The sequence below is a fragment of the Falco rusticolus genome, chromosome 11 (assembly GCF_015220075.1).
Source record: "Falco rusticolus isolate bFalRus1 chromosome 11, bFalRus1.pri, whole genome shotgun sequence".
NCBI lineage: Eukaryota > Metazoa > Chordata > Aves > Falconiformes > Falconidae > Falco > Falco rusticolus.
The window spans coordinates 9,289,948-9,309,971 of NC_051197.1; the positions used below are offsets into that span (position 1 = coordinate 9,289,948).

At 46.7% G+C, this 20,024-nt stretch overlaps 1 protein-coding gene across 1 annotated transcript in view; it reads right to left on the reverse strand.

Annotated features, from left to right (window-relative positions):
- Positions 1-2,711: 2,711 nt before the first annotated feature.
- SLC5A9 (solute carrier family 5 member 9) overlaps positions 2,712-20,024 on the reverse strand; it is a 30,239-nt gene continuing 12,926 nt past the window's right edge. Inside the window, exons 8-16 of the mRNA XM_037403915.1 lie at positions 19,280-19,485; positions 18,330-18,465; positions 17,320-17,427; positions 16,985-17,135; positions 15,606-15,774; positions 14,802-15,017; positions 8,361-8,508; positions 6,246-6,397; positions 2,712-6,150 (exon numbers count right to left, since the gene is read on the reverse strand). Coding sequence (XP_037259812.1) covers positions 6,064-6,150; positions 6,246-6,397; positions 8,361-8,508; positions 14,802-15,017; positions 15,606-15,774; positions 16,985-17,135; positions 17,320-17,427; positions 18,330-18,465; positions 19,280-19,485 — 1,373 coding nt within the window. The 3' untranslated portion in view covers positions 2,712-6,063. The remainder of the gene's footprint in view (positions 6,151-6,245; positions 6,398-8,360; positions 8,509-14,801; positions 15,018-15,605; positions 15,775-16,984; positions 17,136-17,319; positions 17,428-18,329; positions 18,466-19,279; positions 19,486-20,024) is intronic.

Genomic DNA, 20,024 nt, shown 5'->3' on the forward strand with positions numbered 1-20,024 from the left:
GGGCAATGGCGGGCAACACCAGCAAGGACTCCTCCTTAAGCACTTCTCCAACAAGGACATCTGTATTTTCGTGTTCCCAGCGGATTTGCCATCTCCGTGGGGGGCAAAGATACATTTAGGTGATGAGGGAGCTGTCATCTTTCACTTCTCTGACCGGGCAGTGACGTTTCCTTGCAATCTTTCGCAGCCTGAGAGGGGACCTTAACCTCCATTGCAGCAACACCCTGTTGGGACAGCAGCTCGACAACTGGCTGCTTCGCTCACGTTCACCTGCTTCAGAGGAGGTTGTACAAAAATCTCACATTATTGTGACACCAGCGTTTCACCTATGCTAAAGAAGTCGCTTTTATCTGTTGCTCCTTGTGTTGCCTTCACAACATGCTGTATGTTGCTCTTGCTGCTCCAGGCAAACAAACAAAAAACTGTTCATACCGGGCTTTGGGGAATCACCGAGGTTGGCTGACACCTCCCACATTACACAGGCATTGGTCTGAAGTGGGGAAAATAATTTAAATCATTTGTACTAAATGTATACACGGGACTGTGAGGTGAGGCTCGAATTTGTTTTTTGCATCTGCTACATGTTGTCCCTTTCCACTTCCTTTTAGTTTTGTCCCCTTTTTTGCCTTTCCATGGTTATAAAGCCCTGTTTCTCTGCATGCACTGTCTGTGATGTTTGTTTATGTGGAGTAAGTTCATAGTAGGCAGCTGCTTAACGTAACAGAAGGGGCTTGATGAAACCCAGCCGCTGAAAGCTGGAGCGAGGTGCAGCCACACTAGAAATAAGGTGCAGATCTTTTTTATTTTTTTTTTTAATGTAATGGGTATTTAGCTTTTAGAGTAGTTTAGCCAGAGACTGTTTTCTTCTTAGCTTGCAGCCTTTATGCCAGGATTGACAATTATGCTAAAAGAAACATGGCTAAGCTGTCAGTTTGATCAAGAAATAGGCAGCGATGTGCTGCCATATGCATTGCAGTTGTTTCTCAGTCAAAGACCACAAATTCTGCCAGTAAATGTTAGGTCCAAGTAGAAGATCAGACCTTTTAGAAGCTCAGTCTGGTCCTGCTTCAGTATGTATGGCCTGGGCATGTGCAGCCTGAGCTGTCACCTCTCTGTGAACTACTGTGTCCCCAAAGTAAGTGGAGATACAGCTCCAGCTTAAACAGAGGGACAACTTGCTTCTCTTATTAACACATTACGTTTAATCTGCAGGCAAGCCAAACCCTGCATTGGGGGATATTCAGGTTTGTCTTATTTGTTGTAAGTTTTTCAAGACCTATGCTACATTGATGACTTTTGTTTTTAATTAAAACAAAAAAATCCAGACTTTGTTATACAGCAGTAAAATGTACAGTTAAATGCCGGCCAATTCAGTAAGTGCTTTTGCTGCTCTGCAGAGATACACAAATGCAAACTCGGAAATCCTCTTGCCAATATGTTAGCATTCTGAAACTGCTACAGCTTGAGGTTAGTGGGTTTATTTTCTTTTGTCTGGGGTTTAAAACATTGCTTCCAACCTGGTATCTGGGTAAGATCAGATGAATCCGCTCCACTGAAGGTAAGAAACTGACTTCATTATCTATAGGAGAAACACTTCTTGACCACGTAATTCAAAATTGTTTTAAGCAGCCTTCTCCTCTCCTGCTGGGCAAGGAAGAGGAGTAATTTGCTGGTGTTGGAAGCACGGGGCACTGAGAAACAGGCAAGTGAGCTGCAGTACCGGAGAGGGAGGGATACACCTTCCAAGACGAGGGTATGGAGGGGAGTGATGGGATTCCCATTGCTGGAGATGTCGCAGCCCAGAGCCAGGCACATGGGGGAAGTCCTGCAGAGACACAGCGGTGGGCACCTGCATGAAAATGGGGCTACAGTTGCAAGTTCGTGGGTATAAACAAAGCAATGCAGAAGCAAAGCTGATATTTTTTGCATTACTATTCGCAGTGAAAGTAGGAGGGGGGGTCTGATATGTTCTTTAGTGTATTATTTGTTACCATTTTACTCAAAGGGAGGGGAAAGTAAGAAAAGCATGCAGAAGAAAGGAGACTAAACCATGTAAATTTACTGAGTTTGTTTAATTTCCTCCTAGGGACCAAAAGTGCAGAAGGGTGCTGTGCTGGGACTCTGCCAGTCCACACGTACCCTCCTCCCCCTCAGACCTCAGCGAGCTTTACCCTGCTGAAGTTTCCCTCTATAGGAACACAGGAGGACGGTGCTCCCTGCAGGGACGACAGCTTGTGATCCCAGGTAGGACCCACTTTAACCCAGAAATAGTGACTTCCAGCTGCAATTCACAGGGGCAGGTGCCCATCTGCACACACCAGGAAGGCTGTGAGCGCTGCTCCCTCCTTGTCCCAGAACACGAGCTCAGGGATCCAGAGAAAACATGGTGCCCTCTTTGCTAACTTACTCTCCACCCTGCTAAAATGCATGCTGTTTCATTTCTTTCCTTTGTAATAAACTGTGCCCACCATAGCGTATATTCTTTTAAATAACATTTTAAAATATTTTCCGATAAATTAAAGTGATGACATGTTTGTAGGGTTCATTGTTAATTTCATTTCCTTTGGCTCAGCCAGCCAGATAAAATGCAATGTTATTAATCTCTGTTTAAAAGAAGTTCCTTTGCTGAACAGTAATAAATGATCTTGATAGAATTGTCAGGAAAATGAATTATAATCATTTGCAGATAGACACAAGCCTAGTATGGCAGATTAATAAGAAAATATGTATTGACATCATTAATAACATCTGCTGCCAATGGACTTGTATATTGGTTACAGCTCTGGAAGTGATGTGTTCTTGTTAGGATATTGCAATTCATCACGTGCTGTGAGGAGCGAGGCTGTGCAGCGCTCCCGAGGCGATGACAAGCTGCTCCCCAGGAAAGGCTCGCGAGGAGCCCGGCGCCGAGGCCACGCCGCAGCCCACCGCATCCGCCGTCAGATGAGCCTGTCATCACTGAAGTGCCAGTTCTGCTGGGCTCTGACGTGCCTTCCCCCATGTCACTGGTAAAAACTCCTCCAGACCACATGAATTTGCTCATTCCTGGTTTGGGGGCTGTTGCTGGCTGGATTCGCAGACCACCCTCGCTCCCTCGGGGGCTCTGCCCTTGCTGTGTGGGCTGAGCGGCGCTGGTGGAGAAGCTGCTCCTGGCACAGAGCGGGTCGGGCTGCAGCACCTGGTGTGTGGCACACGCTCCTGCTCAGACTGCGCTCGCCCCAGCCCATGTATCTCTGAAAAGGTTCCTCCAGAGCCTGCCGCAGGCATTTAAGCACCTACATGTCTTCAGCTGACACAGCATCAGAAAGTACCTCCGCTTTGTTGGATGCGCAGCGCATTAAGAGGTAAAGCTCTTCACAGATGCCGCGTGGGACTGTCATGGGCCTTGGTTTTTCAGCCTTGATCATCCCTGTTAGGAAAAGGGTGTTTGATTTTGGGCTTGTAGTCACGCCACCTGCAGAACCTCTGTTGGGTTTTCCCTCTTAAAACCCCCAGAACATACCTGAGATGGTGCAAAGAGCCGCACACTCACAACAGTGGTCTCTGCCACAGCATCATCCTTGCAGCAGCAGTGAGCCGAGAATCATCCCATCCCACCCTGTCCCCATCCTTGTCCCTATCCCTGTCCCTGCAGCTCCTTGGCAGGTCGGGGTGAGGCTGATAGGGAGCTGCTGGGGCGAGCAGGGTCCTGCCAGTGGGAGCTGGGGCTGGAGGGACTTCGTGTGTTCAGGTGCAGCCCATGGGGAGATGGAGCATAAACCAGAAATTATTGAGGCTGGGAAGGAGGGGCTGGGAGATGCAGAGGGGAAGAGCTGCAGATGGATGTAGGCAGAGCTGTAGGAGACAAGAAGGACAGAGCAGAGGGACAGAAATGAGGAATAACATGAGAAGAAAAGTCTCCATCCCCAGTCTTCAACGAGGAGGAAAAATATAATCTCTTTTTGGTTTGGTTTTAATTTTTTTCAGCTAAATATGATTTTTTCCTTGAAAAATACAAGGAAAGAGCAAGACGTTTAGAGACAACTTTATTTCAATAAGAAATTTCAGACTCCCCCTCCCCAATCATTCTTTTTTCTTTTGTTTCGCTTTAGTTGTTCAAAGCAGAGTAGTAAGTCAAATAAGTTTACCAATGAACTGTGTTTCTCCTGTGGGATGCACAGCTGGCTGCATCTGGCAGCATGGATGCCTCCATTCCTTCTGTGGGCCAAGCTCAGAGAGGCAGTCACATCTCTCAAATCATAATTTTAAAAGAAACATCATCTTCCAGGGTCCATAGGGTGAGGTGGGGAGGGGAAGAGGTCAGCATCATATCTCTAAAGATCAAAACTATTTGTGTTGTTAAAAAAAGAAAAAAGAAAAAAAAAGTGTAATAAATTTCATTTCTATTCTCTGCTAAACTGGTATTTTTTTTCAGAGGAAAAGAATAATCTCAAACATTTAAAAAACTGCCCCAGTATTCCTCATCCTGTGTCGTGTTGCTTTCCCCACAGCTTTAGTGGATGTGTGGTCCAAAAAAGCCAATAAAGTCATCGAGCTAAGTGCTGCTGAGGGGCTCTGGGGCTCAGGAGCACTCAGCACCTCACTGCTCTAGGCGAGGAGGCGAGAGCCCTGGTATTTCTAAATGCATTAGAAATGCGTCTGTTATTATTAGACATTTACCAGCTATTAATCACAGCTGGTAACCTGATTTCCTGTAAATGTTTTGAGGCACCCTCTGATGTGGGCACCACCTGCTCGAAACAGAATAGTAGAAAGGCAAGGCAAGCTCTGCATCGTGTGCCTCTCCCCGTGGAGATGGGCGGGCGACTGGCGGGGCTGTGACCTCCCTTATTCAAAGGAAATCTACTTTTTCCTCTTAGAAAAAAACAAATCTTGTACTGACCTTCGCCAACACAGCACGGACCCCATCCTGCATGGCTGAATCAGTCTCCTCCAGCCAAACTGAGGATGAATTGGGAAACCATGACCTGGGCTCCGTGTGCCAGGTGGGCACAGAGCCTTGTTTCTCCTCTGCTTGCTGCATCATGACTCATTTGCATCATCTTTATGGCACTGTGTTTCACCACATGCCATCACCTCCCCTCACAGCCCACCCCTGGTGGCTTGGCTGTACCCCTTGGATGCCGGAGTGGAGGATCTCATCCCCATGGGCATTTTTAGCCTTCTCCAGGTGAGCATCCTAACCACCAGACAAAGTTATTAACAGTGGGTACTGCCGTCTCTTCCTCTGGAGGTGGTTTAAGAGGTTATGGCCATGCCACATCACATGATGGTACCAAGACGGGTCAGAGAAGCCTGAATTTGCTCAAAAAAGCAAGGTCTAGCCTTGCACCTTGCCCAAGGAGGGATATTTCTTTTACCTACCACAGTCAGGTCACCATGTTCCCAGGGAGACCTTTGTGCGTCAGTGCAGGATATATAACCACAATAACCCAGTCGGAATTGGCTTAGTTGCTAAGGCACATTTATTGCTGGTAATGCTGTTAAGGGCAGGACTGGCCCGATGGATAAACAGGCTCAGGCTGTTGTAAGAGCCACCATTACACGGCAGAGTGGGCAGGGTGGGGGAGCCCCTCCCCCACCGCCAATGCCAGCAGCAGGGGGGTGTTGGCAGGGGCTCTGTGTGCGTGTGTGTGTGTGTCCCCAGCACAGGGTCTGGGGTAGCTGTGGGAGCCAAGGCTGAGCTAATCCAGTGATCCCACACTAACCCCATCTGAATTTTGGCCATATAAAAACCAAACAAACGGCAGGTAACACGTAAATCTCCTTCCCTACACCAGCGTAAACCAGAAGTCTTTCCCTTAAAAGCGGAGGTGCAAAGTCAGCCCCGAGCTAGTGCATGAGGGGAGCGAGGACCCAGTCATGGCACAGCTGGGCTTTCTCCTTGCTGGGCTCAGCTCTGTACCTTAAAACTGACTCAAGGTCTCCTGACTTGACCCACATGCTGTCCCACATCCCCTGCACCCTGGATGTGACCGGTGTTGAGTCTTGGTCACACCTCGTCTTAGGGAGAAACTGAGCCCAACAGTCATTTCCAGCAAGCAGTGCCTCCAGGGAAGGGCTTCACCAAGGTGTCCCGGCACCTCCAGGGACCATCATGAGGGTCTCTGTCACCTGACGCTTCTGGATTAGATATGAAGATGAGGACCCCTGAAAGAAACCAAAGCCACACGCTGCCTGACCCCACCTCAGCCAAAATATGCCCACAGAAAGACATTTACAGTCATGAGGAGAATAGCGTTCACATTGCAAACAGTTCTCCACAGGGGCTTCTCCTCAATGCTGGTGAGGCTTCGCTCCAGGGCAGCTCTCTCCTCCTGGGACAGGGTGGGCACGGGGCCAGTGGACAGACCACAGAACCACAAGTACAGCATTTTCCAGCAGGGAGGCTTGGCTGCTGCAAGAGACAGACCAAACAATGGGTGTCAACGTCTAGCTGGGACTCTTCCGTCCCTTCTTCCACTGGGTTTGGAGGTGCATTGACCAATCTGGAAGCTTGAGATGCACCTTGAATGGGAGATGCAAGACGATGATGGGAGATGGGAAGGGAAGAGAAGGGAAAGAGAAAGCTCTGCCTCGACCATCTACAGCACAGCCTGATTACAGTTGGTTGATTGCAACACCAATCGCTCATTAGTTAATTAACAGACCTCTTCCCCCTCCTCCCTGACCCAGCTTCCATCCACTTTCCTGACAGCATGATGGTCCATTTAGAGATATCCTGGCTTATTTATTACACGTGACATGCCAGGTGAAGTATGTGTTTTAATTGTCAGCCCTGTGCTGTGTGTATTTCACTGGCTGTTCTTTCCAAATATAACCTTTTTTTGAAATGCAGAATGTCATAAGGCCTTGAAAAAGGTGTTACCCGGAGAAAAAAAAACTCATTAAACTGTCAAGTGCTGCATTTCACATTTCCTTTCCCATCAGTACTAATTACCAAAATACCAAGACATTTGTTTATAAAAATCTGAGCTAGTTAAGTGAACTAGGAATTTATAAGAAATAATGCTGAATGGCTGCATTCAACTTAAACCCAGACTTACCCTATTGGGAAACAACTTAAAGAGTTTTCTTTAGATGTTCACATCTGTTTCGGTTGCCTGTAATCTGTACCGGCGTCCTTTGGACTGACCAGCAAAAGGAAGGAGTGAAAAAATCCTGTGTATGTGCCTTTCTTCTGAGATTTCTGCTCTGTAATCTTGGAAGGTTAAGCTCGAAACAAGAAAGCTGCACTTTTTTAATGGATTTACAGAATAAACCTCTGACGACTCTGAAAAGAACATTCATTTGACTCTTTGCCTTCCTTCTTATTAAATACCCTTGGTAGGACACACAGCTATCCAAGCAGTTTGGTTCTGAGTTTTAACCATAGCTTATCTCCTAAGGGCAGATGGAAGATACTATTGGTATAATGTAAATGAGAAAACTGAGGCTTGTATATTTATCCTAGGACATCCACAAAGGGCACAGCTGCTCCCAGAGCCTCATGGTCCCTTCGGTCCATGATATTACAGCATCTTATTGTATGGTCGATGCTACTTGATCTATGTGACATCTGTAACATACTTGAAACAGTGTGTTACAGCATCGCTGGGTGAGTTTGGCCAGCAGACCCCACACAGGGGTAAGGAGAAGGCATCTCAAACACATACACAAGGGGTTTATCTCCTAGCAGTGATGAAGACAGGAAGGGATGCCACTTTTGCATGCTGAAAGCTGAAATTACAGAGCCTGCCATGACTTTCATAGTGCTAGCGTAGCTGCTGCTTTGTTTACGCCTGCAGCAGTGCTATGGAGCTCCTCAAAAGGATCTTGGTGAGACAGACAAACAGATGCAGTATCATGACACAAAGCCCCAGTGTCAACAGGGCGAGGAGCAGTGTCCCAGCACCACAGACCTCCACCTTCCCAAGGATGCTCATAAGTGGCCACTGACTCCCATCCAAGGAGTCTAGCGTGCCGTTAAGTGTTCAGGCCTGAAGTGCTAAAATAACACTGTGACTTGGGCAGAACAGGACTGGGGTAGTCTGCATGGGTAAATAACTTGTTCTAGAGAGGAAGAGGAAAAACATTTTACTGAATGGTGGGGGGTTTGGCTTTTTTTAGGAATGGCAGCTCTTCTGAACCATTCAGAGGATTACAACATGAAGGTAAATGCTAGAAGATATGTTGGAAGAACCAAGGACCACAACACTTTCATTTGCCACATCCTTATAACTGCTATACCCATAAATACAAGCCCCAGGTCCAGTGAATGCAACAGATAACCTCTCGTGAACTTTAGCAGGACTTGCATGAGATCTTGGCTGTCCACTCACATGCACACGAGTGTGCTTGTTCACAGAGAGCCACCCTACCTTCCTCCTCCTTATCGCCTGGATCTGCACTGTCGACCAGGTCACTCTCTCCGTTGGCTGGATTAATCTGTGCTGCTTCACTCTTGTAATTTTTCAGGTCAATGGCCGGTGCTTTTCTGTGTCTTGTCCACCACGTCAGGCGAGCGAGCTGCAAAGTGGGACAGAGGACAAACTGGTTATTGCCTGTCAGTCACAAACTGGCATGCCAGTCACCTCCCTCTTTGGGGGGCACGGATCCAAGATGGTGCTGAGACACCCATTCTGGGGTGACGGTTGTTCCCCCACCTTCTCTCACTTCCTTTCTGCACTGGTGCCCACATCCTGGAAAAGAAGGCTGGTACCATCCAGCTGGAGCTGAAAAGCTGGGAAAAAAAGCGTGCATTTATCTGGTATCTTTCCTTCTATTTTTTTAATTAACCTGTTCCATCCCTGTATCTACCAGGAGTAACCTTTTAGTAGACATCGAAGAAGCAGCTTTCTATTTGCTAGGCTCTCTTGATTGACATGAATTCATGATGATCTGCATCCAGGATGGCAACCCTCCAACAGAGAAGGCCAATAAAGTCGATGAAAGAAAAAAGAAAAAAAGCCAAGATAACCCTTTCTGGATACAGTCAATCAGACAGCAATCAATTGTACCGTCAGCAGAGAAAGACTGGCCGGGTGTTAGCATGCAGGTACATGGCTGTAGGGGCAGGACACATTTATATGGCTATAAGGGCATTACACAGATATACGCCCATGGGAACACTGGTATTTGGACAGCTTCTTCTCTGGGACATGGGGAGGGACTGGAGGATCTTCTGTCTCATCTCAGTTGTTGTTTTCTAGGAAAAGAAAACCCCAAGTGAACATTAAACCCCACAGCTGGGACAAGCTCATATCAAAGCAGCAACTGGCACTTTGAGATGAGCATATCTCAGTGCCCTGAGTGGGAAGAGTAGCAACCTTGTGTCTCTGCTCTGCAGCTGCAAGTATGCCTTCAGGAGGTGCAACTATGTGAGCAGACAGAGCCACAACAGTTAATATTAAGTCACAATTTGCAGGGAGGATTATACCATACATTAGACCAACAGGGGTAGTTAGAAGTAGAAAACCCAGAGCTCTGGGCACACACTGTAAGACTTGCACATCCAAACATCTTTTGCCTTCTTTCTTTGTTCGTTTGACTTTTTTTTTTTTTTTTTTTCCCCTCTTTTTAAATTCTAGGTTTCTCTGTTGGGCCGATACAAGACATTACCTCTCTCTGCAGTCTCTCAGTGAAAGAAACATTGCAAGCCATGAAAGCTGATCAGTCCTGGACAGGCTGCTGTGGCTGCAACCTGCTCTGCTTTGCAAAACCAGGAGGTCTGAAACTCTTACCCTAGGGCTAGCCTGGAAGCCTTCTCCTCCCTGAGACACAGGGACTGCACAGGAGCCATTATTCTTGCAAATCTGACAGTGGTCCTTTTGCGGCTGTGGGGTGGGGTGAACTGTCCCAGGGGCTCAGGTCTTTGGGTTTAAGCAGGTCTGCTACTTTGTGGCTGACCATGGGACACCAAGAAGCTTGGTGGCAATGACAATTCCTAACCCCTGCATGCTCTGGCCAAGCCAGGCAGCGAGGACCACGCTCACCAACCTCGCTCGAGCGCAGCTGCCCAGGTGCGTGGGCTGCCCTCCCACCCCAGCCCATCGGCTGCCCTGCAGAGGAGCTGCAGGATGGGACTGGGGCACCAAAGCTGCCGTGGTGACAGCAGGTCAGGCAGAACATCACATATGTGCCTGACAAGCAGCTGCCTCCCTGCTCTGCCCGTATGGAAATGAACATCTCAAATGGGTCACTTACAAAGTAACGTGAGTTTAATTTTTGAATTTTGCACACACAGATCTAGGCAGGAGTTTCCAGCTGACACAAAATGTTGCATAATTTCCAGAAGATTTATAGCTTTATTTAAATCATTTTCAACCAAGATGAGCATTGGGCAGGGCTAATCTTTCTTGTCATGATGTGCTAAATTGCTTTGATATGATGATCCTCATCTTTCTCAGGGATTCTATTATTATTTTTTTTTAATCATTTAGGAAATGTCACTGGAACATAGCAAAGTTTCAGGGTACTAAAGGATTTCCAAAACTTTTCTTTCCCTTTCTCTTCCCACATGTCACTGAATGACTGCCTCTTCACATTGCAGAAAAAATCTGCAAGGGCTGGAGCTTACTTAGGGCTCAGACTCTGCCAGGTGGGAGTGATTCCCACCTGAAAGCAGCACGGACACACAGGTAACCTCATCACATATCATCCCACTGACCCACCCAGGAGCAGCTGCTTTGACCATGGTGAAATAAAGCAAACCGCCACCCTAGAGGGCCCCTCGGTGAAGCATTACACCAATGCTCCAGCTTCTAGCTCCCCTGAGGATGTTTGGGATGGCTGAAGTCCTCGAGGCACCCCTTTCTCCTCTTTGCCATGGCCAGAAGGACACATGCCGGGGCAGACTGGCAGCACTGTGTGGCCATGGAGGCCACCACGGGGCTGGCTACGCTTCCCTGGCACAGACCCACCAAGTGATGGGGATGTGGAAGGCAGATGATGGCCCATGTTTTGCAAGCCCGGAGAGAGCAAGAAAATACATAAATAAGGAGAACTGCTGACGGGGGAGCTGTGTTAGCATGATTGACTTGGACCTTGGAAATGCTGCCTCAGGCCACCATCCCCAAGGGCAGGGGAGCAGGGGGCAGCTGTGTGGCTGGTTCTGGGGAGCCCCGTGTCCCCTCTGAGTTTGCCCCTCTGTGAGTGCCAGTTCCCACCAGAGCTGAGCATGCTTTGCTCCCAGTGGCACTAAACGGTGCTGTGGGAGCTCCAGCTGCACAGCACCTTGGAGTGCACGGTGTGGGTACAGGCCAGCCAAAGCAGGCTTGGTGCTTCTCCTGAGCTATACACCTTAAGGAGCCACTGAAGCCAGACCTCAAGACACAGAGAAAACATCCCCGATCCCAGAGTATATCAGGTGGAATCACCAATCCATCACCTTGTCTGGGTGAGCCCTGACCCCTGGGGACGTGACCTGCTCATGTAGTATTTGTGATCTGTGGGCTGTTTCTCTCCCTTTTCACCCTCACATCCTCCTTGGACAAGGGAGTTTGCAAGAAGTAAGCAAAGTTTTTCTTCTGTTGTTTGTAAACTAGAATAAATCCTTCTGTTCCAAAACGCCATCTGGCACCTGACAGTTGTGTTTCAGCTTCACAGTCTCAAATTTAATTGTAAGCTCTTTTGCAGTGTTTTCAAGGACAGCGTGACACAATATGGACTACCTACAATGAAGACATATGAACTCTGGAGCATACCAAACAAATTCCTTGCATACTTGTTTTCCAGCACAACATCAATCACCACAGGGATGGGAGAGTGTCCAAAACAGCAGGAGAAAATGCTACAGCTTGCAGTTCTTGGATTGTAATTCATTTAAAGCCAGGCACATTAGCTGCACCACTCTAACATAACATACAAATCTCTTTTCTTCTTTTGTCCATTTACTATCTCAAAAGCATTAAGATTCAATATTTAAAGTTGTCCGGGGTAGATCCTCAGCTGGTGTAAAGCTGCATACCTGTGCTCAACAGCTGTTCCTGGTCTTTGAAGGCAATAGAGCTATGCTGATTTACATCTGCTGAGGCATGATCTATCACTATATTTCCTTGGCTTTTCCTTCGGTGGCTTGTTTTTCTTTTCTTTTTGCCTGACAAAATAAATGGTGTAATTCCTAGCTCTTATACGGTGTCTTTCATCATTAGATCTGAAGGCGCTGCACAGATAAGGGCTAGCAGCATTAGCCCCATGAGATTTTTACGGGGAAAATATCTGAGGCTCATAAAGTGACTTGACCAACACATGGGACTGGGAAGCACCGGAGCTTCAGACACCCTCAGCCAGGACACCTGCCACAGCCTCCCCCCTCAGCCGCTATCGTGGGGACATACAGGCTCTGCACAAAAGGTTTGCCCACTTGCACGCCAAAACCCAGCAACCCAAGGTTGCCAATGGCCAAACACAAAGCTCAGGGGCTATTTTTGAGCCAGAGGGTTAAAGCCTGACACATCCATCCTGTGTGCTACCTCCTGCCCTTTCTCCCCCCAAACCCTTCTGTCCTTGAGCCACGTCAGCACAGCCACAGACTAACCTGAGATGAGAAGACAAGCCCTGCTTGCAGGACACCATGAGAAACCATGCCACCAGAAGCGGTGGTCTAATCCTACACGTGTGCTCACGGCTAGGGCAAAAGTTGGGGTAAGCCTGACCGAGGGAAAATGAAAAATGTTGGGTTTAAGGCTGCCCACTCAGATTCATGCCAGCCAGGCAGAACCCGACAATGTTGGCACCTACCTCAGCTTAAACCCCACACCTTCACTTTGGCTGTTCTCTGAGGAGCAAGGTCAGACCTTTCCTGTTGAAACTAGGGATAAATACTGAATGGAAATCAGACTAAAACCAAATGGGGGCAGACTCTCCCATTCCTACCAAGTTATGGGAAGAGGGAATTATCTACCACCTAGCAGCACAAATTGCCTGGCAGCTCATCTCATTTTCCTTGTGGTGGGAAGATACTGAGGGCAGGGGTGAGCCTATGGGACATGGATGGTCAGCACATCATTAGATGATTGATCTGGGTCTCTGTGTCCAGCTTCTCACTGCCACAGGCAATATCATTAATTCTTACTAATTTTCTTCAACACAATCTCTTATACAGAGGTCAAACACTGAGCTCAGCACTATGTGGGGTCCATAGCCTACCAAAAGGTTATCCTGAACATCTTGTTTCAGGAAAACTTCTCTCAAAAATCCCAGCCTATGTTTGTTCATGGCCAGTACTGCCATTTAGCAAGCTCTCCTCCCCCTTCCTGGCTCTCCAGATGTACCTGGGGGTTCAGCCACCCCACCTCGTCCTTTGCCTGTCTGGGAAAACTGCACACAGCCGTTTCAGACAAAATCCTGTCCTCCCTGACAAATCCATTGGCCTTCCTCCCTGGACTGTTTCCAGTCTGAATCCACCTTTCCATTGAAGAATATATCAAATAAGGTCCCTTTAAGTCCAGCACCTATAAACTCACCTATTTTTACTGCACATCTCCTCTAAAGAATCTCTTACAATCATAACCTCTCTTTCACTGATGCTATTACAGTAGGTCTTAATCCTGAACTCCCCCTCTTAAAATGTGCTTTAAATGTTTTAATACCTCCGAGGTCAAACTAAAAAGCCTGTAGGTGCTGCGGCCAGTTTCTTCATTTCCTGAACTGTTGGTATGATGTTCACTATTTGCCAGTGCTATGTTAATACATCTTATCTTGCTATTGCTGTGGGCAGGGAGCACTGCACATGTTTAGTTATCACAGGTCAGATGATGAGTGGGAACTCATTAAACCACAGTAATTAATTGCTGGCAACCATCTGGCCACCCCTGAGCAGTAGTGAACAACGTAAGCAGCAGAACTAATGGTGCCTCCTTGCCCGTATTTGTCTCTCCCATGTGGATCCTCTGATAGCTAATAAAAGCTGAGACTTTATCTCAAAGCAGACACAAAGACAGTCTCTCTCTCGCCTCCTCTCCTCTATCTGAGCACCTGCTTTCACGTAATCTTTAGGAGCTGGGTATCTTTGACACCACTAGCGTTCAATCAATCATTGATGGAACTGGTTAATGCTTTACAAGTTATGAGGAAGCAACAGATAGCAAATGCTGTGATGGCATCACCGTCATTTCCCCATGCAGTTAGACAGGGGGAAAAAAAATAGGGTTTTTAAATCTATCCATTAACCTTTGTTTGGGGGTAGATGGCAGTTTTGTTATATTGACAGCTGCTTTAAAACTTGGGACTGGCTTTAAGGTTTTATTATATAAAGCCTCCCAAGGCTGAACCACTTTAATGCATTAAGTAAAAGAAAGTTGTGTCTGACCCAAAGTTATTAAAAGTAATTGAGATCACATTGGGACAAAATGTTATTTTCCTAAATGCCTGTGTTGCAAAAGATATTAATCTTGTTTGCCTGCAAGATGGCTGGCTCTGCTGAAACAGGGTAGATGCTACAATTAGATAGATTTAATTCCTCCTCAGCAGTGCTCTGTAATATGATTTCATCCTCTTCCCCTTCTTCTTTTCTTTCTATCTCAGTTATGATGGACTGTCTGCCCCTTCTTCTTTTCTTTCTATCTCAGTTATGATGGACTGTCTGCCCAGCTCTAGGCACAGCATGGGAACTCACACTCAATCTGAAGCACTCAGTGCCTTGGGAAGCATTAACACTATGTGACCTGGGGAATAGAAAGCTGAGGAGCAAGGGCTTCTTTGCAGCATTTGCATTACACACCATTTCTTAACCATGGGAGGAACAGGAAAGGACAGATTTCAGAGATTTTTGGAAACCAAATGGGGGGTCTGAGAAAAGGGTGTCACTGCAAGTCACTTACCTTTTCTTCAGGGATTGGTGGGGTGCAGAAACTAATGAGGATGATGACAATCGCAGTGAGGACACAGAGGATGAGGGCAAAGTAGAGGTAGTGCAAGTCCTTTAGCACAGCTGGTCTTCTGTCATCCTCACCACAAGACGGTGTGCTATAAATAAACTCGATGATCATCCGAACAAGACCAACAGCTAGCCCAATCATGAGGCCCCAGAAAGCACCCTGAGAAAAGGCAAGCATAAAGAAAAGGTCACTGCATGCTACCTTTAGTTGAAGTTTCCCTTCCCTTCCTTTCCCTTCCCTTCTCCTCTTTCCCCCTTTCCCTTTCCTTCCTTTTTATTTTCATCTGTTTCTTAGACCAAGACTTTTCATGCCTGATGGAAACCCACACTGACATGCATCAAAAGAGGATGTCTTCAGTTAAAAATCTTCATTTTCTGTTTCTGCCCTTGAACATGGAACATATAGAGCACAGATAATGCGAGAGTCTCCTCCTAAAAACATGCCTCCAACTAGACTTTGATACTTTGCCCATAAAGTGTGGGACAACTTTGCCTTTCATGCTTTCAAATGAGACTGCCAAACAGTACCACTTGCAGTAGTTTCTTGGAAGCAAACACACATACACCAGAGACTGGGCTAAGATCCACTAACGCATGCCAGGAAAAGGCTGCCTCTTTGTAACACTTCAGCTGGACTGGCTTTGAGTTTAAAGAGTCTCAAAGGCTAGGTACTGAGGAGAGAGTTATTTATTTATTTATTTTATCAAATTAAATATGTATATCAATTGGTTGTTGACACTCTACTTACAGGCTCATTAATCCTCTTGCAGAAGATTGCCAAGATGAAGAGAGCTGTGATCGGTGGGGCAAGATAGCTGGTTATGGACTGTATGTAGTCAAAGAGCTTCCCACTGTTGGCTGATTGAATGATCGGGATCCAGAGAATACTGATGACTATGAGGATGAGGATAAAGACTCTGGAAGACAAGGATAAAATTGTATTAGCTCTGCAGGTAGTGGACTCCACCTGAAAATGAAATCTTGCAGCAAAACAGACTTCCAACTGCTCTCAGAGTTTCCTAAGAAAAAATCCACAATCACTCCCAAGAAGAACCTTTCCCTGTGTACACCAGAAAAGCGAAAATTGTTCTCTTCCAGAAAGTCAAGTCAACCACTTCCCAAAGCTAACTTCACAGATTTCGGAGCAAGTTGAGCTGGGACTTGCCAGTCAACATGCATAAGAGAGCCATAAGGGCATGGTGGCTCCCACCATGAGCTGGATCAGTGCAAGCCCTTCAACCTGATGTGTCCTAGAGAGTGACATGTTCTTCAAAGACTAGGTCTTGGATGTGGCAGAGAGACGGAGCTGAAAGCTTATGGAAGCAATCTTTCTGCCACCTTCCCAAGTAGGTAACATGCTCAATCTAGTGCCTTTGCCAAATCCCAACTCATTTGCTGCTTATTAAAATTGCTTCTGGGGTCTCAGGTGCATACCATAGCCTTCCATCTTTGCGCTGTATGTTATAGAGGTGTCCCCATATTGCTGAACAAGCGGTACTTCCCCTCTCACTACTCTACAGTGGTGGACTATGAGATTACCTGCAGCCTTCAACCACCTGAAAGCAAACTTTAAAACTTAATGCTCATGACTGGAGAGAAAAGCACCACAAACGTGCAGAATGCAGCTTAAATTCGGCTGTCAGGAGGAGTACTTTATATGCCCCTGATATAATGCAGTACCAAAGCTTGCTCACAAAGGGCACTATAATTTATCACAGAGATAGAGAGCTGGGAGGCCCAACTCTCTGCACTTTTCCCAGGGAAAAAGAAGTAATTGTAGAGTATCACTCCTGTGTGATGCAAAAATAACATGTTCTTAGAGACCGCCGGAGACCAGTGACTCCAGAGCACCTTTGGCTTTTCTAAAAGTTGCATTTAAGGCAGTATTTTTGTTAAGTTAAAAGAAGGGAGAAGCAATGATCTACCTAGCTCAGTGGTACACTCAGTGTTTCCCTTTGACCAGCTCTATCTGAGGTGAAGCTGGAAAATTTAATGCTCTTTCCCAGGCTGTATTCCTGCTCTATATTTTAGGCACCAGTTTTTTTCTAGTGAGTCCAGACTGGGGAATGTAAATGTTGCACTCAAATCAGATGACGAGAGCAACAAGACATAAAGAAATGTATGGACCTGCCCACAATCATCAGCTCCTGCTCTGAAGCCTTTCGGCGGATCCGCTGCCAGATGTCTATAACGAAGAGAGTGCTGCTGCTGTTGAAAATGGAGGTGAGGGAACTCATCAAGGCTGCCATCATCACGGCAATCATCAAACCACGGAGCCCTAGGGAAGCAAAAAAGAGAAGGAAAATCAGGACTAGACCTTTGGCCTCTCAGCACTGTTTTTTCATCCTGATGTCTGGTAACTGTGGTAAGATTTCCTCATCCTTAGGATGGGTAAGGGCAGTCTGATCCCCTCACACAGGGCGTGGCTCAAGCCCACCTCCACAAGTATAAAGGTTTCTCACCATCGGGCATGAGTTCTATCACAAGTTTGGGGTAAGCAATGTTGGAACAACCCACTGCAGCTCCACAGACCCTTTTACAGATGTCCGGGTCCACACAGCCCACTTCATCTGTAGAAGACAGAAAAACAAGAAATCACAATAAACCCCACTGAGCCATGGGTGGTTTAATTTGAGGGAACAAATCTTGAGGCCTTGTGAGGTTTCATATAAATTCAGAAGTGCAGCTGGAATACAGCTAGAATGAGTGGAGCTAAAGAACATTTTACATCGTAAAGTAAAGGTGAAACTTCAAGATGACATTTTGCAATTCTGTTCAGGGTGTAGATATAACTCTTCTGAATGTTGTGTAATTGTAATGCTTGGGTTTTTATTTGTGGGAAATGGACTGTTTCCATGAACCTGTCAGCTAGGTTACCAAGGATGCTGCAGGCTGACTTACTCCTATTTGAAGAAATCTAAGAGAGAGGGACTTTCCTCCAGGAATGCTCCTCCCAACCAGGGTATTCTTCCTGGGAAGTGGCAGGCTCCAGAGGAACCAGCAATGAGAGCCTCTTGGGAGACAACAGGAGGGGAATCCTTGGTCTTTCACAAAAGAGGGGTGTTTTGCATAATCCACCAGGAACTGCATGAATCTGTGTGGTAGATTGCTAAAACTCTCACCAACCACCTAATGAAAATAACCCATAGGGCCTGAGGGACAACCTCAGTGCTCTGTGTATTTCATCACACTGACTTCAGACAGACAGGTGGGTGCGTGCCACATCCACAGCACAGAGCTATATGACCCCAGTGGCAAAATTGGCCCCATATGGATCCTCCCAGTGAATTCTGCCACTGTGAGAGCACTGGAGTTAGAGGAAGGGCACGGGAACACCATTGTACAACAGGAATCTATATGGATATGGCTGGAAGTCAGCAGTTTCTGAGGTGTAAAAGTGCTGGCAGACCTGTGTGGGGTTAGGGTCACGGAAGGTATAAAGCTCTGCGGCAAGGAACATGGGAAGGCTTACCTGGGTAAAGAGCTCTGCTGATCATTCCTGGCAGGACAATGAAAAACATAGGGAAGATTTTCAGATACCCTCCCAGCACCGATCCACCTTTGGCATGGGAGAGGTTCTTGGCAGAGAGAGACCTCTGGACTATCACCTGCGATCAGTGCAGAAAGGGAGCAGAGGGTAAAACAGAAGCACTACAGAGAGAGCAGGATCCATCCTCTCTCTGACTCTCGTTCCCATGGATGACTTTCATCCAGCAGGATCCCAGGGTGTTTTGCATGCCAATGGCAACTTTCCCATCTCGGTTGACTGCAGCCTGCTGCCACTGCTCAGAGCTCAGTGCACAGGCTATACGGGAGGGCAGCATGGAAATTTCCTTTACAGGAATCATTTCGCCCTTGACTGAAATGAGGCCACCCTGACGACTGGAGACAGCAGCTGTACGGCAGCAAGAGACAAGGGATGAAGCAGACTGTGTGTGTTTTGGTAAAAGTTCAGTGGTGGGTTTTCATAATTATCCCATCTCAAAGCACAAAAGCACTGTGTCTTGAGAAACAAACACCGTTTTTTCTTGTTTGTAGCTTGGAAAGGAATAAGAAATGTGAGACCTTCAGGAATATGAATGGCTTGTCTGGAGGTCATACAAGGTCACTGCAGAGCCAGCTCCGCATCTACATTTTCATACCCTTGTCCCGCTAACTGCATGAAGATTCCCAGTACTCACCAGCCCACAGCGAGGTAAAGATGAAAGAATATAACCTGCTCTCTCTGCATCTAGAAGTGCACAAAGTTAGCAGCTTGCTGGGAAGGTGGAAGGAGTGAGCTATTCTGGTCTAGACTAGTAAAAAGGTAGTAACTCCAGCACAGTGAGACACGGTTGTGTTTCAGCTGACAGATCCACCAGCTGAGGAGTGGACTGTAAATAATAGTGTGGTGGTTTGCCTGCAGAGGGAAAGACTCTTTACCTGGTCAGTGCACCAGCACCAAAGAGCCAGCACAGAGAGACCAAATATAAGGCCAGGCCAGGGAATGTCTCCTGTGACTGGATCCCTGAACAAGTGAAAGGCATCTGCACGTGGGAGGTGACAGGTTGTGTTTGGGACTATGATCTTTGGTATTGCTGTGCTGTATTTCTCCTGAAGTCCTTCATACCAGCCAACTTTTTCAAATCCTGAGAAGAAAATGACAGCAATTTAAGGTCTGGTGCATCCTACAAAGTTATTTCTTTATCTCGGTCTCATAATTACTCTTATCTTCCCCTCAGACCCTTTCTTTTCATTCCACCCTCACTCTGGCAGTCAAGGTTTCTACAGGAGTCAGTTGAATCTCACCCAGAGTCCTTGTGGTTTTAACAGTGCATCCTGGAAGAGGATCCATGCAGGAAAAACTCCATGATCCTAATCCCCACAATGTCCCCAGCATAATGGAAAATATTACTGCTTTCCATAATGTCTCACCTCTTACCGATGTTAGGATGAGGTACCTTTGAGCTAATGGATATTTGGCCAATGCCGTAAGGTAACATACATTTTTGTGACTTGAATGTCACATTTCTGGAATGCCAAGTCTTTGCTCATACACCCTCCAAGAGCTATAGCAGGAAGGTATGACATGAAATAATTTGTATTTCTGTTTGCTAAGAAGACTTAAAGCAAAGACTGATGGTGGTCAGTTCGTCGTTGCTTTTTTATTTTTTATAATGCTCAGTTA